Source organism: Syngnathoides biaculeatus, chromosome 9 (genome assembly GCF_019802595.1).
Source record: "Syngnathoides biaculeatus isolate LvHL_M chromosome 9, ASM1980259v1, whole genome shotgun sequence".
In the NCBI taxonomy this organism is placed as follows: Eukaryota; Metazoa; Chordata; class Actinopteri; order Syngnathiformes; family Syngnathidae; genus Syngnathoides; species Syngnathoides biaculeatus.
In genome coordinates, this window is record NC_084648.1 from 21,215,642 (window position 1) to 21,240,265 (window position 24,624).

Consider the following 24,624-nt stretch of genomic DNA (forward strand, 5'->3'; position numbering starts at 1 on the left):
TGTAGGAAAGAATTTTTTTGCTTCAGAAACAGAATGATCTTTATGCACTGTTATGAAGAAAGATGTTCCTCTTTTAGTTGGCTTTAGCTCCTTTGCATACCTAGAAAACTTCCCTATCAGAAAAACCTGTCAGTAGTAGCTTCAGTTCAGTTCGCACCCACGTCACAACTTCTCACATTTCACACCATGACGAATGCCATTTTTACAACATAGCCTGGGCCGCAAAGAAATGGAAGCTGGGCCGCTGACGGCCCCCCGAGCCACAGCTTGGAAGGCCCTGGCCCCGGTGACCCGGTTCTGACCTGTCTTGCATCCGCAATCTAAGCGGCAAAGTGCGACGACAACCTTTATAAGAGCTAGAGGTGAAATATGTCATCGTACAAATGAAATTCAAAATTCAAAAGGCGGACGAAAGCGCAACTCGTTTCATCGTTACGGAAGACAAACAAAAAACAATTTTTGATCGAAAAGAATGGGACGTTCGACGCGCTTTTAGAAAAATCCTCAGGCCTTCGCGGCTTCGGCATTTTGTTGGACGGCAGATTTGTTACTTGAATCCCGAGAATTTTCTTGGGAACCGCACGGAAAACAATATTTGATATGGGACAATATGACTTAAGTGTGATTTTGCCACAGCTCAGCCAACTTTTGGGACGAGTTCTGACAAACTGTTGTTGTTTTAGTGTACCAAACAAATATTATTGACCAATTTGTCTCCATTTCTCAATTTAGTCACAACTCATAAAGCACATGGTTTGCCTCCAGTCACGCGAAACCTTCTGCAAAGCCATCAAAAAATGTCAAAACCCGAAAGAAAGAAAGAAATACTGAACACAACGGCGCTAAAGAAACAGAAACGGTCCTCCGTGCGTGTCTGCAAATTTCCGACAGCATCGTGATGATTATCTTTGGCGGCGCGAAGACGATCGTGAGCGTCAATTGGCGTCGGGCCGCCGCTCATCCCGAGGACTCACAGCACTTCCAGGTCGCGCAAGGCTCTGAAGGCGCCGTCCTCGATGCAGCCGATGTGGTTGTAGTCCAGCTGACTGCGCACACAAAACAAAGACAAAAGTTTTCTTTCGCCGGTCGCAGAGAGGAAGTCGGGACAGATGTCAAGACGGCTTTTCGTTTTTGCAGGCGTTATTCCTTCCCTGCGATGCTTCATTTGCACGCCTCGGCCTTTTCCTCTCTCTCTCTCTCTCTCTCTCGCTCTCTCTCTTTTTTTAGATACTACTGCGTACTATTTATGATAATTGCACAACATTTCAACAGAATTATCTGTCGTCGGACAAAAAGACGACTTTACGTGCAAAATGGAGAAGTCATCTGAACCGATTGAGGCAAAACAGATAAAACAACTGCGACAATGCCGGTTACGCACACACATAGATGTTATTAATGATCAGTCAATACAGCAAGCGGGAGGCAGCTGACATTTGAGGCGATGAAATATTAATGAGCAGGCATGCGGCGAATCGCACGCACGGGCAAAGAGAAAGGGCAACGCAACTTACAGATTTTTTATTTCCACAGCTCCCCTGAAGGCCTTCCTGGGCACGCCTTGAATCTGGTTCTCGCTGAGGTCGCTGGTGACAGTCGAAGGTCAGGAGGGGAGATGGGGACACGATGACGGGACAGGACAAGAAAAGAAAAGAAAAGGAAAGAAAAGAAAAGAAAAGGAGGGTCATCAATCCCGAACGGTCTCGGCAAACGCGGCGGGAAACCTGCCGAGAATACGAAAAGGCGGAAACGGGCCAGTTTCTTTCTTTCTTTTTTTTTTTTTTTTTAAACTAAGTGCGCACGTACGTACGCCGTCTGCATTTGGACACGTACCGAAATGTTTTGGGCTCAACCACAGTCAGTCGGCTCTGACGCCACCTTTAGGGGGCAGCGGCGACCTCCGATCACCCGCACGACGCTTTCGGACCGACCGAGGTCTGAAAAGGTTGCTCGCTTTCATTTGTTTTCAGAGACTTGAAACGAGCACGACCAAAGCAGCCGATTGAGCGCGGTCAGGTCAGCGACACGCACGAAATGGAGCCGGCGCAGATGTTCACGAGTTCAAGAGGATTTCATGGTTCTGCCGGTCACCATACGATGCTTGAGTTTGAAGGACCAGGAAGCGAGGATACTAAATAAAGAATCCAAGGCTCAAACGCAAAAGTCTCCATCACCTGACAGCAGAATATTATCATAAGGAGGGATGTTTTGAAAAAAATCATCCCATCATACTTCCAATTGAATTTGAAGTATTATTCCAAACTTGTCACGGCAGAACGGTAACGGACAACCGGAGAGTGTCCCGAAGCCGAGCGGAGGTGGGAAGCGACTGAAATAAGGCCGACGTGAAGTCTTGCGAGCGTTGTGAAAACTTGCATCCGTCGTCAAACAACTTCCCTTGGAAACTTGCAGTGACTGCTTGGGAACCACGGCAATGAGCGCACGTACCTCGTCGCGGTCGCTGAATCTACGACCACGTGCAGACGTGTACGCAAACAAAATAGTGATGGCGCCCACGGCCAACAAATGAAATCAGCACGTCACAGCGGCGAGAAAATGGAGGAGAACAGGCCGGCCGGAGAAGCGCGTCAGCCGCGGGGATAATCCGGGCCACCTTCCAGACCTTTCACCACCGACCCCCAGCTCTTGACCCCTCCTGCCCCTCTGGGGTGCTCATCGGCGAGATTCCTCACATTCCTCCGTCTGCCACTTCACAACGAGGCACTCGGGCGTCACGTGACTTTTCGGCCGCGTTTTTCCTCCCAACAGAACGTAACGTTCGCAACGCTTCAGGTCAGAAGCGCCGACTGGGAAGATATCCGGCGCCCACTCGAGAGAGGAGTCGCTTTGATTGGACACCATTCAAGTTGGCCGCGACCGCTCCCACAGCAGCACGGACGTTCCTCTTTTTCCTGTTCCTGCGCTGGTTTGGGAAATGACCAAGACCGGTTCTACGTGGCCTCCGTGCGGGGCCACGTAGAACCGGTGGACGGTACCGGCGTACCTAATAAAGTGCCAGACGAAGAAAGACAGCTTCTTGCAGAATTGTTGTCAATTCTTTTTCGTGTTTGTTCCCTGCCTATCCCCCGACGAACGAGGGTCAAATTTCCGTGTGGGTTTTCCTCCTGTGAGGCGTCATTTTTTGGTGAAAACATTTTGGGCCGAAGGTCCAAAGCACAACTTTCCCTCTCTCGGTGGCTTCTTTTTCTTTTTCCTCCGCATTTTCTGCCCCACTCTTCCTGTTTCCCCTAATTTGGCCTGTTTTTTTTAGACTTCCCCGAGGTTTAACCCCTAACCTCTGCCCCCCCCAAAACCGGGAGGTTACCTTCATTAAAAGAGGCTCCAACTGAGCCCAGCCTGTGTGTGTGTGTGTGTGTGTGTGTCTGCGTGCATTTTTGTTTGATCAAACCGGAGGTATGAAAGCCACACAGGAACTGCATCACGCCGCCAAGCTGGGAAGAAGACCCCCCCCCCCCCCCCCGGAAAGTGGAAGACCCCCCCCACACCCCCCCGGTACACATTGACACACCAGATGCTTTCCCCGCCACACACGTCCACGAGTGGGACGATGATGATCACAGAAGCAGAACTAAAAAGTAAAAGGAAAAGGTTGCACGTCCGTCCTGGACCCTCAGTAAAATACGACAAAAGCGGGAAAGACGACATTGTTACCAAAAAAAAAAAATAAATAAAAATAATGGTAATACAAAAGGAAGGGAATGAACACCATAAAGTTATATGGGTTTATACAGAGTGAGAAAAATTCCCCCCCCCCGTCCCAGGCATATTTGGCATCGATCCCTCCGCGGACACGTCATCAAGTTCATTTGATGGTTTTGTTTAATCCACTTCAAGAATTTTCTCTCCTCACCTTTTGTCGTCCAGCTCGGCGAAACCCGAGGTGGAACCGAATCACTTTCACCAAAACTGTTTTAGTCCTTTTTAACTCACTCAACACGAGTGAGCAATGTTGAAAAATGTCACGCACTTCAACTCAGTCTTATCGAGACGTTTCGACTTAGGATGGATTTTGCACTTTTGAGCTTTCGAGGCCCCGGGGGTCTCCGAGCAGAGCCGGGGGGCCGCTCAGTTGTCGCTTCCGCCCTCGCGCTTGCCGTCGGGGCGCTTTGTGAAAGTCTTTTGTCGGCGGCCTCGCCCTCACGAGCTTCTCCCCGCGAGGGCGGCGGAGTGCAGGTGGAAGTCGGCAGAGCGGGGAAACTAATCATCTTGTTCAAATCCCTCTGGCGGTTCTTAATCCTATTAAGGGGAAGAATGTGTGAATGGGCAAAGAGGGAAAAGCAACGGCCCGCGAGACCAAGCGGCGTTTGTGTCAGCGTGTCCTTCGGCTAATTCGGGGACAATCTTCACGAAGCGGACCCCCAAAGGTCACACGAGTGTCAAGGAGAAAAGGGGAGGGGGGGGGGGCAAAGTGACAACCTCGGATTGTGTCGTGTCGCCTTGCAGGGGAATCGCACTCTTAAAACAGAAAAGCGGCTTTCTTTGGCCAACCAAAGCAAAATATTGACTTCCTTGCTGAGTGACTGAGGAGGACCAATGTCATCATCTGCACCTCTGATTTGTCGTCGTGCGGCACAGACAAACTTTCCAGGGAAGGTATGACGGTTGCCATGACTACTGCACCCAGGCTGGCACCGTCCGGGGTCCAAGCGCCCCCCCCTCCAATATTGTGTCATGCTCTCGCACGTCTGTGACCGCTTTCGTGTTGCTGCTGACAGCTTTGCGGTGACTTCATCGCTCTCTGGCATCTGAGCGTCACAGGCCGTCAATTAATCCAGAAAAATGACATCATGACAAAACACATTCATGACACAATAAAGCTGTACGGTAATTGCCAAAGAATCTCCACGCAGTTGCGCGAGTGCCCAAAAACGGGTCGGCATCGACCTGAATCAGATCAAGTGAAGACACCAACTCTCTTTTTCTACAAAACTCTTCTTCTTCTTTGGCCTTTTTCTTGCATGTCCTCGGTGAAAAGCAGAACTTGTGGAGCGTGGGCAGGCCGAGGCCCGTTCCGTCAGGCACGCGTTCGTCAGCCGTCTGAGGGCGGCACATCGGCCCGAACGTTGACAGAAATAATTACAGCCGGGAGCGAGGATGACGTCGGCGGACGGATGTGCGGGAATGAAATGTTCACCCGACCACGGCCGTCCTACCGATTTGCGACACTCGAAGACATACGCGGGCGCAAGCGCACGCTCTGCCCTCCGCCGTCGGCCCCCGTCATCATTTTTCCAACCGGCGACGGGTCGGGTCGGGCTCCGGTTCTCAACGGAGGGAGAGCACAATAAAGGAAGCGTAAGAGCTGCAGCTGCCAGTCTTGAATAAGGTTGGATTTACGACACCATAAAGATTTCTATGACGTTTTTATTGTGTGGGAAACGTGGCAACTCTGCCCTGTGCAAACATGTCAAGAAAGGCCCTTTTGGTGTGCGCGCCTGGAATTCCTCCGTCAAAAGGAAACAAGCGAGCGAGCACCCTCGCGCAGCAGATAACGTGCACTTTTTGGCTCCACGCAGGAGCAAGCACGGCCATAATAATGACTTTGGCAAAAGCTTTCCTTTCGCAGCCAGCGCCCGTCCCTGAAGTTCACGCAGGAAGCGGCTAAATTCTCGGGAAGCATCTTTGGCCACATTTCCGTCTCTCCCTCGCCGTCCGTCCTTCCTTCGCTCCGGCCCGACCGACCTCATTAACGGCGTTGGCGCTCCACGCCGCTCAATCTTCCCGCGACACGTCGGCTGTGAATGGAAAGGAGCGGAAGTAGACGACGCACCGCAGCTAAAAGAGCGGCGGCCGCGGCGCGGCCCGCCAGACCGCCGGCCGCATGACATCATTTCCTTTTGACGTGCTCTTTACCAAGCACAAGAGAGAAATAGCTTGTGACGGCTGACCGTTGCTGTGGCCGTGGACGGGTTTTCCTCAGCCGCATCTTTGACCGGATCCGTCGCAAACTCCGCCACCCCAAATAAACAAATAAAGCGGGGCGGCGTCCGCGCGACATCCCCGCAAAAATACCGAGAAAAGGTGCGCTCCCGAAAAGTAGCCGACTTCTTGCCGCGCGATCCGTTTCATCGATCAATCGCAAACGCAGCACGTCGGCCATCGGTCGTCTCCCCCTCATGAAAGTTGAATCCAGTCCAACGGGGCGCCGAATCCCAGGTTTTTTAGGCTCTTCCGGCCGTGCAAAAAGGTTTCAAAAGGAAACGTCGTCGCGGTCGGTGTCACTTACCCCTTTTGGATACTCGTCAGGGTGCCAAACTTTTTTACTTTATCTTCAGAAGAAACCAACACGCCGCTCACTACTTTCACGGAACAATAACTCCTCGAGCACCTGATCGACTTTGAGCCTTTCCTTATTGACTCGGCCAATCGGGCGCCGTGACCTTCGACTCAATCGAGTTTTCCCGATCTAACGCGTCACACGTTCGCGCGCAAAGTCTTTGGTTGGCCTCGGCCGGCCGATCAAAGTCAGTTGCGCGACTCGCGCTTTTGCGTTACGGACTCCAGAAACCAACGGCGTTAACGTGCACCGTCTTTTCATCCTCCTTTCTTCTTTCGGCTCGCTTCGAACTAGAAAAAACAACTTGGGGATATTTTTGCTGTTGTTTTGGCACAAAACGCATTTTTAATGGATACAAGTAAAAGTAGAAGCTGCATCTTCAGCGGTATGTTGCGTTCTCAGCCACTCGCACAAACAGCTTCTTCATCCAGTCAACCACATTTCTTTGAATCCGTCTAAACGTGATGTCAGCAATTAAAAAAACCAAACATCCCGATTGCAAGGGTGACCTCGCCTTCATTCAAGTTGTTTGCTTTTTCCTCCCCGCTCCAAAGAGATACAAAAATACATCAGTTAAGTAGTCCAAATACTCGGTCAGAGGAAGAGTGGATAAAAGCCTGAAAATGATTTCTCTTCTTTTCCAAATCAAAAACTTGGACGTTCCAAGCAAGACCTGAAAGTGCACCTTCAGATCGTATGAAATTGCTTTTATCTTTATCGACATGATTGACATCAGAGGTTACCCTACATACATTTTTGTTTTACCTGAGTAATTATTTGGAGGATTACTTTTGACCGTGTGGTCGTATGTTTCCAAAGTAACAGTATTCTGACTTCTTTTCCTTTCGGCTTGTCCCGATTCGGGGTGGCCACAGCGCGTCATCTTCTATCCATCTTGGCCCACCAACTGCCCTCACCACATCCATCGACCTTGTCTTTGGTCTTCGTCTCGCTCTCTCTTCCTTGACAGCTCCATCCTCGGCACCCTCCCGCCAATTTGCTCACTCTCTCGCCTCTCTCGAGCTAACCTTGTCTCTTTGTTCATCCCTCTGCAGAGCTCGTTTCTAATCGTATCCAAGCTCGACATCTCCACTTCCGCTTCCTGCCACGGTCTCTAATCCGTCCATCGCGAGCGGCCTCATCGGCGTTTTCTAAACTTTGCCCTTCATCCTGGCGGAGACTCGTCTGTCACGTAGAACACCAGCCACCTTCCGCCAGCTGTTCCAACCCGCTTGGACGCGTTTCTTCGCTTCCTTCACACACTCTGGCTTATTGTGAGCGAGACTCATCATATTTTGCGCATAGGGCACTCCTAAATAAACCTTCAAAGACGCCTCCACGATTCTATTTGCGGCATTTGGACTTCACATTTTCCAACCACACCACACCACACCAGCGCTGACTTACAACACTTGAACATTTGCCCTGAGAAAGAGGTCAAATCTTTTTCAAACGCGCCGCAAAATGACACAATAGCCAAAGCCAACGGAGGCTTTTCCGTCCTTTTGTGCTCAAAGTTACACTCTGCACGAATGTCAAGCCTCAAAATGTCTGTAGCTGCATTTTTTTTTCCATTCATCGCTTATTAATCTTGGACAGCCGTGTTCGGAATTTAGCAAATTGTTTTTCCCCGAGCCTTCAAACGACCCAGTAGGCTTTCCCGCTTGAAGCGCCCATTCATTTTCTGAGCCGCTTATCCGCACAAGGGTCGCAGGGGCGCCAGAGCCCATCCCAGCTACCTTCGGGCGAGAGGCGGGGCACACCCTCAACTGGTCGCCGGCCAATCGCAGAGCACTTGGAGACAGGTGACAGTCGCGCACTCAACCACACCGACGGGGCAATTTGGAGTCTCCGACGGATGAAGGTTTTGGCGGAGTACCCGCAGAAATCCCACACAGGCACGGGGAGGACTCCAAACTCGGATCCTCAGAATTGCGAAGGCGGACGTGCTACCCAATCGTTCACCGCGCCGTCGCTCACTTGGAGCGCGCCTGAAAATTAGCCCCCCCCCGAGAGAAAATGGCCGTCGGAGGGGGCGGGGCCACCGAGGCAGGCCGCCGGAAAGAAAATGGAAAGAAAGAAAAAAGGAACCGACTGGTTTGCGCTCTCTTTTATCACGACCGCACGTCTTTGTCTTTGTCCTCTCGCTCCAAACGTATTCAAGATGTGCGCCGCGCCTCGCTTGGTTTTTGCCAGACTGCCGAACTAGCCCTCTTCACATAGTTCCTCTCCGTCAACGTTGCGTCTCTGTTTCAAGAGGCTCGGGTCGCCCGCGCTCGTCACCCCGGAGCAGCTGCACCCCCCCGCCCATCTGTTCGCGGCCCGGAAGGCGGAGCTTCCTGGCACGGGCCCGCGCCTCAGAACAATTTGTGTTCACTGGGCCGTGTCAAAACAAACACAACATGTGGAGCGAGGGGAGAATAGGCAAAAACAAAACAAAGCAAAGAGAGTCGAGGCGAGCGTTCGCAAAGCGCATGCCGGACGACGCGTACGTGATGGCGGTTTGCACAACATTTTCCAATCGGGCCCTTTGCGACCGGCTGAGCGCGTCCGAGTCCGTCCGCGTTTGCCCGACTGTCGCATTCCTGCGAGCGACGCGTTGCAAAGTCGGCAAACGATCTCCTGGGCAAACAAGCACAAAGATTGGAAAGATTTGAAGATTCCGTCGCGTTGTCACGTTTGCCTTCTTTGATGCGCACTTGTCGCTACTGCCAACGCGACATTCGCAACCTTGAAACGTCGCCGTTTGGACTCAGCCGTTACGCGCGATTCATTTTGTTTTGCAGTCGCTGCGTCCGCATGAAGTTCAGCGTCTTTGCGTCCCCCCCCAATTCGGAAAGGCCGGCAAAAGAAAAATTCAACCGATAAGCAAACACGCCACAGCGCTGATGAAATTTGGGAGGCCGCAACCCTCAAATCTGCTGCCTGACGACCTTGATGATGATTTCTTATTCCCGCCAAACTCAACTGGAATTATTGCCGCTGTCATCATCGTTCAGTCGTCAATGCTGGGGGGGGAAAAAAAAAAAAAAGAGGCTTGTGCATTTTCTCGCACCTTCGTTGTGTGTGCTTGGCCTTCTCGGGTCCTTTTGGGGCAACTTCTTCTCGCCCAAAAAGATGGCGGCCAAACTTTTATCAGCATACCGAGTAAAACATTTTGTGTGCCCTGGTCCCGCCACAATAAAAGATGGTGTTTAGCTTTTTGATGGGTCCATATTGACCTTTTGGCAATATAAACATACAGTGACATTTTTTTTTTTTTTTCCTGCCGCGCAGTCCCCGACAAGCGTCGGCCGTTTGGATTCAAACGCGAGCCGCCCGCCGCCCGGCTCGTCCAAATATAGCCGACGCGCTCCCGTCCCAGCTGGACGAGTGACCCGAGACGGGCAGCATTCCCGTCGCGCTAGCTCACATTACAGGCCGCTGTTAGCTAAATGAGATTAGCAGCGTCCGCGCGAACGGCTAATGCGTTCAACAGCTGCGGTGCGCATACGCGACATACGCACATTTCACGTGACGAACGCCATCGTTCACTCGGAGGTCCGCCCGCCGCCTCGGAGAATGTTTGCGCAAGCGGAATCTATCCTGGATCCGATATATTCGGCGAGCGCGTGTAATGGATAAAGTGGACTGATGTAATGAAGCTGTAATGAGGCCGAAGGTTGATCGCGCCCGGCTGAAGACACTCGCTGACGCGTCTCTCTTCACGGCCTCCCTCGGGTTCCCCTCCAGAATGGGAATCGCAATGGGAACCAGCTTTAATAGCCAACGAGGCACAGTTTTCTCTCCAGATCTTTCCTTCCTGCTCACATTGTACCGGTCGTTCCCGTCCTTCTCTCACTTTCTTTGTCTTGATGGCCTTTCCCGATTCGTCTTCCTGCATTCTTCTCCGCTTTATTGCCGTTCAGCCTGCATCGCCTCCTTTTGTCAGTTTTCTAGCCGGGCAGCCAGTTGAACGTCAAAGAGGGCGAACGCGCTTCCTTGACGTCTTCGGTGTTGTTTTGTTGGATGAGGAATGGAATTTTGCCACGCATTTCGCCGAGTGCAGCAATTCTTCAGCCACGTGGAATTGTCCGCCGACACGTCGCGCAATCTGTTCTCAGCGCACGACCTTCAAATGTACGCGACGTGAACAGAGAGAAGTTCATTTTCATTTTCGTGATGGCGCACTTTGTGAACACGCAGTCCACGCGTCCCCCTCTTTCAGGAGAAGTTTTCCGACTCCGCGGTCTTGCTCATCGGCTATTTGGGCTGTCGGTGAAAATGAAGTTAAAAGTGAAGAAAACCACGCAATTGCGCAAATGAAAATTGTCACATTTGCGTCCATTTCCCTCTCCAGCAGTTGCTTGGTAACTTTGCTTTATTTTCATGTCGTGTGGTCAAAACAAGCTCATGAGTCCCATTTGAAAGTGACATACATATTTCCAGGAAAAAAATAAAATAAAGCTGCTGCGGAAGTGACACGCTTAATGTTTCCAGCAGCAGGGACGGCGGCGGTTTGCCCGCTCGGAGGACGCGCGCCAACCGCCGCGGCTGGCGGCGGCTGCCGCTTTGCCGGTTCACCACGCGGTAAAAACACGTCTGGGCGTCTGGGAGGAGATCCGGCCCGCCGCGTTTGCGTTCCCGGAGGCTCGGACGCCGCTTGGCGGGGGCGACAGCTTGACTGACAGCCTGCAGCGGGAAGTGCAAATGTGTACAAGTAAGGTTGTGTTGCTTCTTTGTCCCACGGGTTCTTTGGGGGCCACTAAAAAGGGGAACATTCCAAGAGGTGGCCAGCGGCATTTGAGGCCCGAGAGTAGGGCGGGGTTGGGGGGTGGGGGGTGGGGGGCCTCCCGCTGATCCATTGTCACGTCCCGCACACGTTACACGAGACGCCGCACCGCCGTCCGACCTCTCGTCATCACGTCGCCGCCAACCACACGGGTCGCGTTACCTTCCTGTTTTAAACATTTTTCACTTTTGTCAAATAAAATGCATTTTGGGTACACACACAGATGGCCGGCGGGCGGTCGCCGCAACTGCATTTTATATTTGATGTCTCAGCCCCAGCGATGACTTTTAGGCGCTAACTCCGCGGAGCTCATCATTTCAAAGTGGCTTCGCACCCCCAAATTGGCGACGTGCACGTGCAGACAAAACTTGACAGATTAGTGAGCAAAGTGCTTTCGGGAGGAAAACAAACGCGCTTCCTTTTCAATTTGCACGCGCACAAAGACAGCAGGGGAGGGGGAAACCCCCAAAGTTTATTCGTCTGCGCCGTCCAAATACGATTTCTTTTAATGACCTTTTTCTTCCTCTCTCCCTCTCATTTACCGTCTGCCATATTGTCAACGGTCCCCGCTGCTCTTTCCTTAAAAGCTCTTCGGGACCCTCGGGGCTCAACTTATCGTATCGAGTCGCTCTGAGCCCGGCAAACGCGCACAAATGGAAGAAAGCAAAGAGCCCGACCGAGCGAAAGGAAGCACAAGCTCAAAGAAAAAAATTGTTTGCGCGTCTCTCGCACGCACGTTCAGTGACCGAAAAAAAACAAACAAAGCCAGGACATTTTTGTCAGTCGCCATCTTTTGGCTGCAAGTGACACAAGAACGGAGCAAAAGGCTGAAAGAAGTCCCGTCCGGAGATGCAAAATATTGAGTCATACCTCAGAGGTTTTTGAAAAATGTCTTCAATGGAATACAGTTTGCGATGCAACTTGTAAGTCTATTGACGCTTTTCCACCCGAGTAACAAGTACGCATTGTGGCGAACGACGTTACACGTGCTGTAACGTGGCGTCGACACACGCACGGATCGAAAATGGGCAAAATTGCGCCGGCGTTGGCAGATTACGAGCAAGCGTTTAAAAGTTCAAACGAAACAAACTGCGAGGAGACTCGACGGCTTCCTCCGAATGAAAAAGACGTTTGGCGGCACTGCGGCGTCGGACGTGTGCACGTCGGGCCCCATTCGTGTGCGTGAGAAGCGCAAGACACGAAACGGCATCACAAGTTCGTGACGGGAAATCCCCCCCCCCCCCGCAGGGCACGTTTGGACGACTCGCGCATCAACGTCCGTGTGTTTGCGTGTGCAGAAGCGTGGCGGGGCGTCGGGCGCCGACGACAGAATGAAGTCATTTTTCAATGCGGGGTTAAGCGGCGCATTATTGCCGCCTCATTTGGCTCCTGTGGGCCACCGTCGCCCTCCCGTCTGGTTTCCATGGCGCGGGCGGGCAACACAGAGGGGAATGTCCCCGCTTAGCGGGCTGCGACTTCACCCGTCAGCTCTCGCTACACGGACTACACGCACACACGCACTTTGAGAGGCGGGCAGGCAATCCGAGATGGCGGTCAACAAAATTTGCACAAATGAGAGCGGCGCTGTTTACATGCAAAAGCTGTCCCAAAGTCACACGACGCAACAGTCCACACGTCGTCCGGAAACGTCCGATTTGCTGTAGGAGTCTAAAATCTACGGAAGGCTCCGGAAGGTTGACCTCATCTCTCGTGGTGCGGCACCATGCGCGGGTGCCCGTTTCTGGAACTTGCACCATTGTTTCTGCATTGAAGAAGGCAAAAGTGTGTGCAGCGGCGGTGGGATTTTTTGCAACGCTTGGAAGGCGCCAGGCTGTCAAGTGGATGCCAAAGCAACAGTTTGCGCTCCGACTCCAAATCGCAAGGCCATATCGAAGAAAGTCATTTGCCTCAAAAAGGAGCACAAAGACTGCGATTGGCCGGCAACCGCCTCCTGCCCGTTGACAGCTGGGATAAGCCACCATCGTGAGGATAAGCGGCTAAGAAAATGGATGGGTGGGTGGACCACAAATGGTAAAAATCAAGGAAAAGCGGACTAGTGGACTGAGAGTGAAGTCTTACACATGTATCATTTATTTCACCAACAACCGATGTTAAAAATGTGAATTCAAGAAAGCAGATTTGGGGGGGGGGGGGGTGTCACGGTGGGGCAAAAGCACAGAAGACTCCCAACAAAGTCGCTGAGGTCCGAGAATTCATCTGAAAGTTTCCGCAAAAAAGGGAAGTCGAGCCTCATTCCCAGTCACATTCTCACAAGTTTTCCCAATATAAGACGGAGAGCTTTACTTTCTTAATCCTGGCATGTAGCGTGACCCTGTGGGGGGGGGGGGGGGGGTGACATCACATTTCAAAGAGGGACGTCCGCGTCGGCGGGGTCAAATTTAATTCTGCCCAATCAAAGCGGCTTCTCACATTCCCTTTAAATGCCGCCCACGAGTGGCGCACTGACGGTCTTTCAAATGGCGGCAGACGCAATTGATTTGATTTGGATTTTCTAAGCGTTTCTCCAGAACTGCACGCAGAAGCAGACCTCTTGGCCATGAGGGAGAGTTCCCATCTGCCTCAATGAAAATGGGAATCCAGCACCGAGGCCAATACTTGGGGGTGCTCCCGCCCAGCAGCGGTACGTTTGGACCGCCCACCAAAATGTGCCCGGCTCGGAGCGGAGCGGACGATTTTGCCAGATTAGCGCATCCATTCGTGCGCTTGTGCAGAATCTCATTGGATTATGTAGATAGCAAAACATTTCTAACTCCCCCAAATATTTTTGTTGTTTTACAGACTGCCGCGAACCGAAAGACGCGGTTGGCGACATATACGGAAGCCTCCACTTCTCCGGTGTTGCACGTCACCGGCAGTCGATTCCCGACAAAATGTAGCAAAATCGCTCGCGCGTTGCCCAGACGCGCCCGTGGCAACCGCATTCCCGCCTTTCGCCGCACACGGACAACTTCATTTACTCACGCAGCAGGTCAGCCGTCACAGAAGTTTACCGGCTGGCCCGCCGCACCGCAAGCGCCTCACTTGGCCGAGGGCCTTCAAAGTAAAACGACTTCATTCACGGCGAGGACAGCGGCCGTCGCTTCGTCGAAGAAAATTCCAAGGAGGAGTATTGGTGAAAGATGCAACAGAAAATTGTCAGAAAGTGGTCATCTTATGAGAATAAAGCCCGAATTTCCCACGCAAACATGAATAGAACCGTCTGGTACCGGCATCCCTCCCTCCCCTCGCGCTGTGCCTCATTAAATGGTTGCAATTCGACGTTTTGATTCCTTGATTTGGGTGGCATTTGACGAGCCCTTTCACATCCAGAATTAATAGACGTCGTGACTGTCGCCACCAAATTAAACGGCGACTCTTTCTAATAAATTTCGTCAATGTGTCGACCTCCGTTTTGCAGCGCTTCCAAAAGGCAAAATGACTTCACGTCGAAATGCGTCTGATTGAATTGATAGAGCCCTCTCTGTCGGTTCCCCCCCCCCCCCCGCTGTCTTTGGAGCGCTCCGGGGTCTTCATAGCAAGCGATGTTACTAATTGACCAATCAGGTTGCACTAACAAGGCTGTCAGAGCGCGTTAGCGTCAAGCGCCAATGGCGGCCCGCTGGATGGTCTCCCAGGGCGACGGTTAGCCAATGACCTGCAAGAGTCCGCCTCTGAGCGATGGCAATCGAGCGCCGCAAGCTGACACACAAAGTCCCGATCGGCAAAGCCACGCCAGTCGGGAACAAAGACGTGAGCGGCCGAAGCCGCGGGGCGGGAGCGCAAAACACGCACTCTCGCCCATTTCAACACACACACAGCCGGCTTTGTGCGTCACGGCGGCAGTCTTTTCATGCTGCTGTATCGTACGCTTCCTCTTCCGTCGTAACCGCTTTGTCTCGCCTTCCATTACAGCGCCCCCCCCACCCCCCCCCCTAACCTCATTTCGGCCTTTCTAACGTCGCCTCCGATCCTCACCAACGCACCTGCGCTAACGTACGACTTGGCCCAGTGACATTCACGAAAGGCGATTATCGTAGAAATGGAAAAGATTTGGGTTCACAATCCCAACATTGTGCGTTTTCCTGACGTTCACGTTCCCGCGTTCGAGGGCGTCGTCGTGGCGGCGGCGGCGGCGGTGGCCACCATTTGGACAAAAGTTGAACCCAACTCGTGACTTTGGAATGACACCAACTCGCGATACGTCACAAATTGCATCGACGAAGTAGCTTGCGCAACAAGATCTGCGGGGAGCCCAGTGAGGTGCTTGCGCGAGTCGCGCCTTCACGCGGTCGCCGGCCGAGCCTCCGGTCCGGTAACGAGACGCTGGGCAAAAAGCTCTCCCGCGCGGTCCCCGTCCCGCCACCCAATGCTAATCAAACACGGACACAGTAACGTGTGACGTATGAATTGCATATGAATGATCGACAGAGTGCAAAGGAAGGCAGCGAGCGGCGGCCATCTGCGCCACTTGGCCAGGGTGTGCACGTGGCGGCTCGGGCGAGAAAGAGACGCTCTCTTCTTGACATTTACGAGGACGTGTTTGCCGAAAGCCAGAGGAGAGGAGCATATTCCGAGGAATGCCGCCAAACACGCGGCCGAAAGACGCTTGTGTGACATGGAGAGCGCTAATCCACGTTTGATTTCTCCACTGGATTAGGGAGTTAGCGTGACATCTGTGAGGCTTTGCTGCGCTAAAACCATCAGTCCCCTTTCATATCATATATGTCGCAGTTTCACTCAGGAAGGCAGCTTGAGGCGTCATTTTCTGGATGACGGGGGGGCGTCCCCACAAAAACTTGTGCGTGTGCAATGGAGTGAATGCAAGCGGGAAGAAAAGGCGTGGGTGGGGCCTGCTGTCGGGCCTCCTCGGGGGAGACCGGAGTGCGCGCAGGGGTTCAGATGGTTCGCGCCACAAATGGGTCACTCCCGCCAGCCCCGGGGGTTCTCGGGGGGTCCCGTTCATCTCTCAGGGAGCGGTGTCATTTGTGTTAACAAAAATCACGGAAATTTGCAACGACGAGCCATCGACTTGCACTGCTCGTGAGCAGAGTACGTTTATGTGGCGCGACGCACCCTCGAAGGAAGAAGGACCCCGACAGCAGACACGTGGCCGGGTAGCGGCTACGTCTTCCATTTTGATAACAAAAGTTGAGCACGTAAGGACGAGAAAGGGGAACTAAAAGTAACACGCGAGCAGAAGCAAAGGAAACGCTGATAGAAGAAAAAAAAAAAAAAAAACCCCAAAAAAAGTAATAATCCTCTTTTTAATTCAAAGAGGGGGACGAAACCACAGCGGAAGCATGAAGCCAAGGGATTCTAACCCGCAGCGAATTAGGAGTGACACAGGTCACGTAAATTACCACGACGGCACTCGAGCCAACGCAAGCCAATAATCTGGCGATCATCGCAGCAGGAGGCCCCGCCCACCGGGGGGTCAGCCAGGTAACAGGAACACCACGGAATGGGGGCGCGACGGGGGTCCCCCAAAAACTCCAGCCGGACGGCTTTGGTCCTGGTGCGTTCGCATTAACGCAGGCGGAGCGGCGAGCTGTTAAGTTTATGAGCAACGTGAGACGGGGGGCCGCGCGGGGGGGGTCGTTATTTTCGGTGCGGGCTTCTTAGGTAACCGAAGGCCAGACGTGAGCGGAAACTTTGAGCCCCCGAACGGTTTTAGTTCGTACAAGAACTAATCGCGGGCTCCCAACGGTAATGCGAGCGCGTCCAGAACACGATACGTGTCCTGCCCGCCGCTCCGGCAATATTACGGACAAATAAAGAAGGTTGTCATGGCGATGGCGAAAACGGCCAAAGGAGCGCTCAGTTGAAGATGAAGGCAAGATATTTGGATATTTCACAAGCTCATGTTGCTCTTTGCCTTTGAATGTGGCAACTTTTACGGATCACACGAACCGGCCAACCCCCACTTGCGATTCGGTACCTGTGGATCCACCCCATCCAGAACTTTTCTTTTCCAGCAACAAAACGTTACACTGTACGAAGGCGGACAGGTGAGAAATGACTTTCAGTCTGCGGAAAAAAAATGGCATCTTTTCATGCTCGGCGGTGAACTTATCGTACCGATTCTGGTACCGCCAAATGCGGAACGCGGCAAAACTCGCCGGGGCTCATTTTGATTTGGGCCGCGGCCAACTTCCCGTCCGAGTCTGATGCAAAACAAACCCCGCCCGCAGACAAACGAACCGACAGTGACGAAAAGCTAACAAACGTTCTTTTTTTCTACATGGAGGTCCTGGCGATGACGTGAAAATATTTCAGCAAATACGGGGGCAATTTAAACAATCACACGTGTATTGATTTTCAAAGGCAGCGAGTTAGGCCCGCTGGTTTTGCCTTCCCTCAATTGATACTCATCTCAAGTAAAAGATAAGATGAAGGCCAAGGAAGAGGACTTGAGTACAAAAACCGAGGGAGGGAGGGAGGGAGGGAGGGAGAGAGAGAGAGGCAAACCGCAAGAAGTGAGGAACGACGGATGGCGGAGTCACGTTTTGACAAATATCTTGATGCAATTAGACGAAGTGCACCCAGAAGCCGCTAAAAGCCTCAGTGTCACGGACCTCAGGAAGAGAATTGAATAAGCAACAATCTCCCCTTTCTCCGTTTGCGCTGCCATCCAAGCCGTTCACCGACGGCCATCTTTCGCCACCGCCTTGACTCTTATTTACGTCGGGCTCGCCGTCCGTTTGGCTTGGCGGCGGCCGTCTGGACGCGTGACCGAGTTAGCGATGAAAAAAAAAAAAAAAACATTTCGGAGTGACTCAACGAAACCTGACACGCCAGATAGTTGCTGGCACAAATCCATTTGGGAAGTTGCCAAAAGACTCTTTGGATGAGATCAGGCAAAAGTCAAATACAAAATTTGTCAAGCAGAATTCAAATGTGAGACAGTCCTTGACTGAGAGAGCTGTTTTTTTTTTTCTTTTCTTGCAATATCATAATTGATTAAACAGTTTGTGGAAGGACCATTTGTGATTCATCAGGGAGGGCTGTGCCCCCCCCCCCGCCCCCCATAGCAAGAATCAGAGACGCACGCGTGCTTGTTGGATGAGTCGAGTATGGAACAACCTGACCCCAGGGTGACGGGACCAAAATAATAATAATGATCAAGTCCAGATTTTTTCACTTTATCTTCCAATATCCATATTTTATATAAGAGTAAAACACATAAATTCAGCTCGTGTTTAAGGAGGAAATTTGACCCGCCCCCCCCTGCATTTCCTCACAAAACTGAGTTGTACCACCCACAAGTGTCTCATCTTGAAAAAATGGACAATTCCACGCAAATTCCTCCTCATCCAGCCAAACAAGACGAGAGCACAAGTGAGGTTCCGTTTCACTACAGGCGGCCCGGTGCTGCTCACACGCAAGAAGCGACGCCGCGGGCCGGGAAAAAACTTGCCACCTGCTCCTGTTAGTCCTCACGCACAAGCGCGAGCTTCTCACTCGCGCCTGCCGGAACCTTCCGGACTAACGGTCACAGCTCAAAGCTTCTAATGGCGGCTCGCCTTACGCATCAGTCAGCGCCAACGTGGGTCCGCTCGACGGCCGGCTTTCTACCGCGTCGCTGCGAAGAACTCACCGAGCCGTTCGCCTCCAGAACTGAGAAAGCGGAGAAATTGAGTCATGCACGGGAATTTATCAAGTCCAGAGCCCCGCTGGCGATTACCGGAGGAATTTGGCGAGACAAAAAGGCGGGAGGAAACGCACGATATGACCTCGGTGTACGTGGCGATGCCCGACATCAGCGAGCAACTCGCAGTCGGGTTTGCGCCAGCCAGAACTTGCGCGAAATGCTCGGCTTCGTAGCAAAAAGACCCCAAATAATATCAGAGAAGTTGTCGCCCTCTTTGTTGGAACTCATCACAGACAAAATACAAATTTGGACGACAGGCGGCTTATGTTCGGCAAAAAGGGGGCAAAAGTTGGAACTGGGGAATTCGTTCTGATTTCAGCTTTATGTTGGGACATCATTTTTATACTTGGCAAATTGTCAACAGTTCAAATCCTTCAACAATCTCTCAGCCTTCCGCTGGAAGGGGTAATTACAATTTGGAGTTGGAATTGGGCTCTTTGTCATCGTACGCGGTCGGTGAAGCAAAGCGGCGCAGACCCAAGCAACCCAAACGGTCTGGTGCCGTCACGCTCGTCGGTCGTGCTTTCATCTTTGCCTGCTAATTAAGATTGACCCGAAACCTCACGCTCCTTAATTGCTGCCATGGAAACGGCGGTTCTGGCATCACCCCCCCGCACTTCAATTAGAACCATCCGCTCTTCTGGGCGTCATCAGCACCAACACCTCACCTCCCCTTGGGGCATCGGAAGAAAAGAAAATGAAGCTCGGCGACGAACAGAAAGAGGAAACGGCCGAGCCAGAACGATGGCCTCCGTCTCACCGATCACCCCGAGCAGGTGGGGGTGGCGGCGAGGCGGGGATTCAAGCAGCAGATGATCTTAAAATGTTACACACACACACGCAGTCCAAATGAGCCTGGTCGGAACCGCTCTCTCCGTCCACAGCTAGCTAGCTAGCTAGCTAGCGAGGCCGCCATTACCTGGCTGGCGTTTCTGGTTTTCCTTTCCTGGCCTCAAGTCAAGCGCCCCCATCCATCGACCCCTCGACATTCATCCGCCCCCAGTAACAGCCCTAAAATTCACCGACCACTGAAATCAGGACTGTGAAATTCTGCCAATTCACTTCAATTCAATGTTTATTCCGAAAGACGACAAGTTCACAGAAAGGCGGACAACGTAGACGTGCAAACGTTCGACCGGGAGAGGAACTGGCAAGACAAACGTGGGCTTTGACGATGGCGCCACGTCACACGCCGGCGACACTAAATGACGCGTTCGGGGGGGAGGCGAGACCGGAAAACGACGACGACGACAACAACAACAACAACAACCGTGGATCACGCCAACGGATTGGCTCAAAAACATATCCGTTCAAAAAAAAATGAAAAATGGACTCCAAAAAATGGTGCCGGGATATGTAGAATTACACACCTTCAAGATGCAATAGCACAAAAATTCTCGACACTAAAGCACATGATGAGACTGAAGAAGAAGTTTGCATATCGTTTCAGCAAGCCAAATTGACATCTAGGCACTCAAATATTCATCTTTCATTTTCGCTAAAGCCAAGAAAACGCTCCTTTGACGAATAAAGAAAAGGAGATGGAACAAAACGGAGACTGACGTCAAGGAGGACCCAAAGACGAAAAGCGTCAACACGGCACAAAATCAGATTTGGCAGTTCAAGTTACGCAAAATAAACAAGCGATGATTACAAGCGAGTCAAAGTATTTCCGCGAGCGCAAAATCAAAGCGATTGAGGGCAAATGTCACCGACGCTCCTTTGACAGCCTTCATTAGGAGCACAAATTGGATTTGTCATTTATTTATCCTCGGCAAAGAAGAACACATTGTAACAATTCCTCTTTGTGTGCCGACAAGCGAGTCTGCCAATGCGCAGCAAGAGACGCGAGTACGCGCGAGTACACGCGAGTACGCGCGAGTACGCACGAGTAGACACACTTCGCATCCTCCCTCCAATCTGCGCACGCCTGCCAATTGGCCATAATTGAATTTTCCCAAAGGATGAAAATCCGTCTTTGTATTTCCATTTCCGCGCTGAAAGTCATCAAGTTGAAGAAGTCTGACGGGTTTTTTTTTGTTTTTGTTTGGGGGGGGGGGGGGTGTTGTCAAGTCCGCTCTGGTGCGTTTGTGTTAATGAAATCTTAGCTAAGCCGAGTGGGCTTCAGGGAATACTTGCTTTGGAAAACTATTCAATGTTGCCCATTCTTATCAGATGCAAATACATTTTTCTTGGAGGGTTTCTGTCCTATTATTTGCAACTACAGTACTTCATTTTTTAATTTTCATACATTCTCATAACGCTACAACTTTCTTGTCTTGGCAATGAAACTTTAATGAGAGTTGGAAGTTCAATGATACACGCATTCTACTTCTCTGTAGTGTTGCGGTGTTATATTTGTAAGGAATAATAATAATAATAATAACGAGACAAAAAAAATCTGTGCAGAACTAATACGGAGACGCGGATGGCGTTGGAGGGAGACGGCAGCCGCCGACCAGCGTCCCGACTTGACTCGCGTAGTTTGGTGCGTGAACGGCGACGATAGCATCTGTTGCAAAGAGTTCCCCGACCCCGTTGGCGGACGAGTGCGCATGCGTGTACTGCTGAGCAAGCCCCGCACCGCACCGGGGCCCTCATTAGCTTTTATGGTGAAAGGGGGACCCCGGGACCCCCCCCCCGAGCATCTGAGCTGCGGCAGCCCACCGGCACCAGCAGCAGCCAAAATCTTTGGACACATTTTAAAACGATACAATACTAAGCAAAGGTTGAAAATCATCAGCAGATTTGTAGTAAAAGTACATTTCAATACACAACAAATTTAAACCCATTTCCATGATTTTCACATTTGTCCCCAATTTTTTTTTTTTTTGACAACCCCCAACACGCTGTGCTGCTTATTGAGGCAAATGTTAGGTGAGCAAAAATTGAATTTGCGGGGCGTCCTCGGCGGTCGGGGTGGGGCGCATTCCGTGTTAGCGTATGAATGAAGAGTAATTGAATAATAATAATAACGCTTCTGCCTCGGAAGCAGTCATTGGACGCAGTGGCAGTTAGACTCGCTCTGCCCCCCCCCCCCCCCCCCCCCCCCGCGATCCTCTGGTTCCTATTGAAAGGCCTCCCATTGTAAAAGGCGGGAGGCGACGTCCCCCGGCTCTCTCTCTGGCCTCATGATGCGTTTTAATGAGGCCAAGTCGCAGCGGTCAATCCCAAACGCGCTCACAGACTCGAAACTTGCGAGCGACGTGGCTCTGATCAGCTTCCAGGTTGCTCCTTTGCATTGTGAGCGTCGATGAGGGCCTTGCGTAAGCCCCTCCACGCCAGCGATGGAGAGGGCGAAGACGAGGGTGAGAAGGAGGCGATGACGGTCTCGCTGGAGAATGCCGACTATGCTTGTGGAGTGCCGCTAATGGCGATGCACTTGCCTGCCCGGGAGGGGGGACATTGTGCAACCGGACAAGGCGGCTTGACATGTAGCCGAGATGGAGGAGGATCGGAGGCGGACGGACGGACAGACGGACGGACGGACGGACGGACGGACGGACGGCCACGTTAGGTCTGCTGACTGATTGACATTTTTTTTTTTCCTCCTCACTCCTCGGCCCGCTGCACACGACCCTTTCAAACTCCTTTTTACGCCCGCCGCATCCTAGTCAGGACCGGCAAACTAAAGAAAGACAGTACAGCCGGGAGGCCTCTGACGTGTCTTACGTTTGCTTCGACTTTCCCTTTTGGCCTCGAAAGAATCCCTCCGTCGCATTTGTCCTCATTACGGGCGCAAATTCTGTCGAAAAGGAAAAGCTTCCGCTTCCTCTAACTTGCAGGTTGTCGGAAGGTCAAAGGAAAGCGAGACGACCCGGAGAAAATCAACAGAAGCGCGTGGAGAACACACAAACTCCGCTCCAGAAAGGCCGAGCGAAGAGTCCAACTCGCAACCTCGGAGGGGATCACTGGCGAATCCTCCAAATTCCTTCCACTGGCCACGCCGGCGACGTATTGCGGCAAAGACAACAATCAAATGATTTTCCACTCGATGGCAGAAAACAAAACTCTTGCCGGTCGCACAACAGAATAATTCCGCAGCTACACAGATTCACACGGAAGTCCATTTGGCAGCAAACTGGGTGGAAAGTGTCCATATTTCAGTTCTCAGGACTCTTTTGGGAGCTGTCCGATGAGATTTTTTTTTTTTTTTTTTTTTGGAGATTGTAAAATACGGGCTGAGGCTCAATAAAGGTGGCAAAAAAAGTCCGCCGGGCCAAAGAAAGCCCCATTTACACATCACGGGAGCAACTGGAACCGTTCCAGCTCAATAAATTCCCCAAGTCCGCTTACGGCTTTGTGGCAATTTTCTGAGATTGAGAAGGAGAAGAGCAGTCGATGAACTATGACCTGCTACTGCCATGAGGCCAAAGTCTCGCTTTTCTTCCTTATTACACGCTGACTATTTGCTCATTTCAAAGAACGTTTGCGAGAGCGCCGACGTCGTGACGGCGAGGCCGAGCGTCGAGTCCCGGACCGTCCGCCACAACTGACCCGAGTGGGCCGACGCCGTCCGTCGAGACGCGGCGAGCACGGATGCGCTACGTCCGCGGGAAGGCCAACGCAAGCGGCCTGAAAGCAGTCAGCAATCAAAAGCGCCGTTCGGCCACCACCAGGGTGGCGCATTCTTAGGGGGCGAAAACATAGCTTATCTGTGTTTTGGGATTAAACATTTCAAAAATGTTCAAAAGCGACAACATCTGAGAGGATCTTTTCCCAATTGGAGCCTCATTTTCCATGTTTTTAAAAAAAACGATTGTTCAAGCAAGCTCGACATGCTTTATGTTATGTTTTACCGACCTTGTCAGAAACAAGAGCAGCTTTCTCCTTTGAAACCAAGAGAAATCCTTTGCAGCCCCACAAAACCGGAACATTCTTTCTTAGCTCACGTGGATTCACGCACACGCACACTCGAGCGGCGGCGGTGCGTCATTGGCACACAGGCGAGCCGCAATCGACGGCGATGTCCGATTTCACTTCTTGTTTTTCTTCTTCTTCTTCTTCTCAGACTTTCTCTGCACGTCCCGTTCACACCCCACAAACCTCTGCCCCGATGTACAAAACACACTTCTGTCTTCACGTCATATCATCATCATATCTCGCGCCACCCTCCTTTTTCGACACCGTTGAAGTCAACAAACACAGCTCTAATCCCCCCCCGGTTTATTTTTCCCCCCAGGACAGAAGTGTCAGACTCATTTTTTGTCATTGTAGCAATTGTTACGTCTGCGGTCGGTTCATTATTACATGTGAAAAATGGATTGAAAAACTGGTCCCGGACCTCGTTGAACTCCCCCCCCCTTCCCGTGACCTTTCACCTGCGAGCCGGCGACCTCTGGCGCTCGCGCAGCCAACGGGTGGATGGAATGAAGCAAATTGCCGACGCGTTGTTGGAGGTGGAAGCAACGAAGACGAATGTGGTGCAAAAAAAAAAAAAAACATCATTTGGTTGATTTGGCTTTGACGATTTCAACGGCAACGAACGTCTGATGTGCAAGAGCTCGTTTCAAATATGACGAAATATGGACGAGCTCAGAAACACTAAAACAAAATCGAAGAACTAAACCTGGCTTCCCAACCGAGGCAGACATTCGACAGGCCAAACATTCCCAAGACCAGACGGAGCGACGTGCCGACGAGCCTACGAGGCGTCCACGTGGGCGGGGGTCGACGGGCGTCGCGTGCGCCGGACTTTTTCTCGCCGATAAAGCGCATCGAGAGAAACGGCAAAAAAGGGGCCCGCAAGTGGCCCTGACTTCCAATGCACAATGACTTCCTTTTTTTTTAACGCTTATCCTCACGAGGATCGCGGGTGTGCCGGAGCCCATCCCAGCTTTCATCGGGGAGGGGGCGAGCGACGCCAGTCAATCGCACATAGAAACAAACAAAATATTCACACCC

The 24,624-nt window shown here is 51.9% G+C and overlaps 1 protein-coding gene across 7 annotated transcripts in view; it reads right to left on the reverse strand.

Annotated features, from left to right (window-relative positions):
- slit2 (slit homolog 2 (Drosophila)) overlaps positions 1-24,624 on the reverse strand; it is a 63,122-nt gene that overhangs the window by 24,521 nt on the left and 13,977 nt on the right. For 6 of the 7 annotated variants that reach the window (XM_061829656.1, XM_061829654.1, XM_061829651.1 and 3 more), the window contains exons 5-6: positions 1,515-1,586; positions 975-1,046 (exon numbers count right to left, since the gene is read on the reverse strand). In XM_061829656.1, coding sequence (XP_061685640.1) covers positions 975-1,046; positions 1,515-1,586 — 144 coding nt within the window. The remainder of the gene's footprint in view (positions 1-974; positions 1,047-1,514; positions 1,587-24,624) is intronic. The other variant, XM_061829650.1, reaches the window with a different exon arrangement.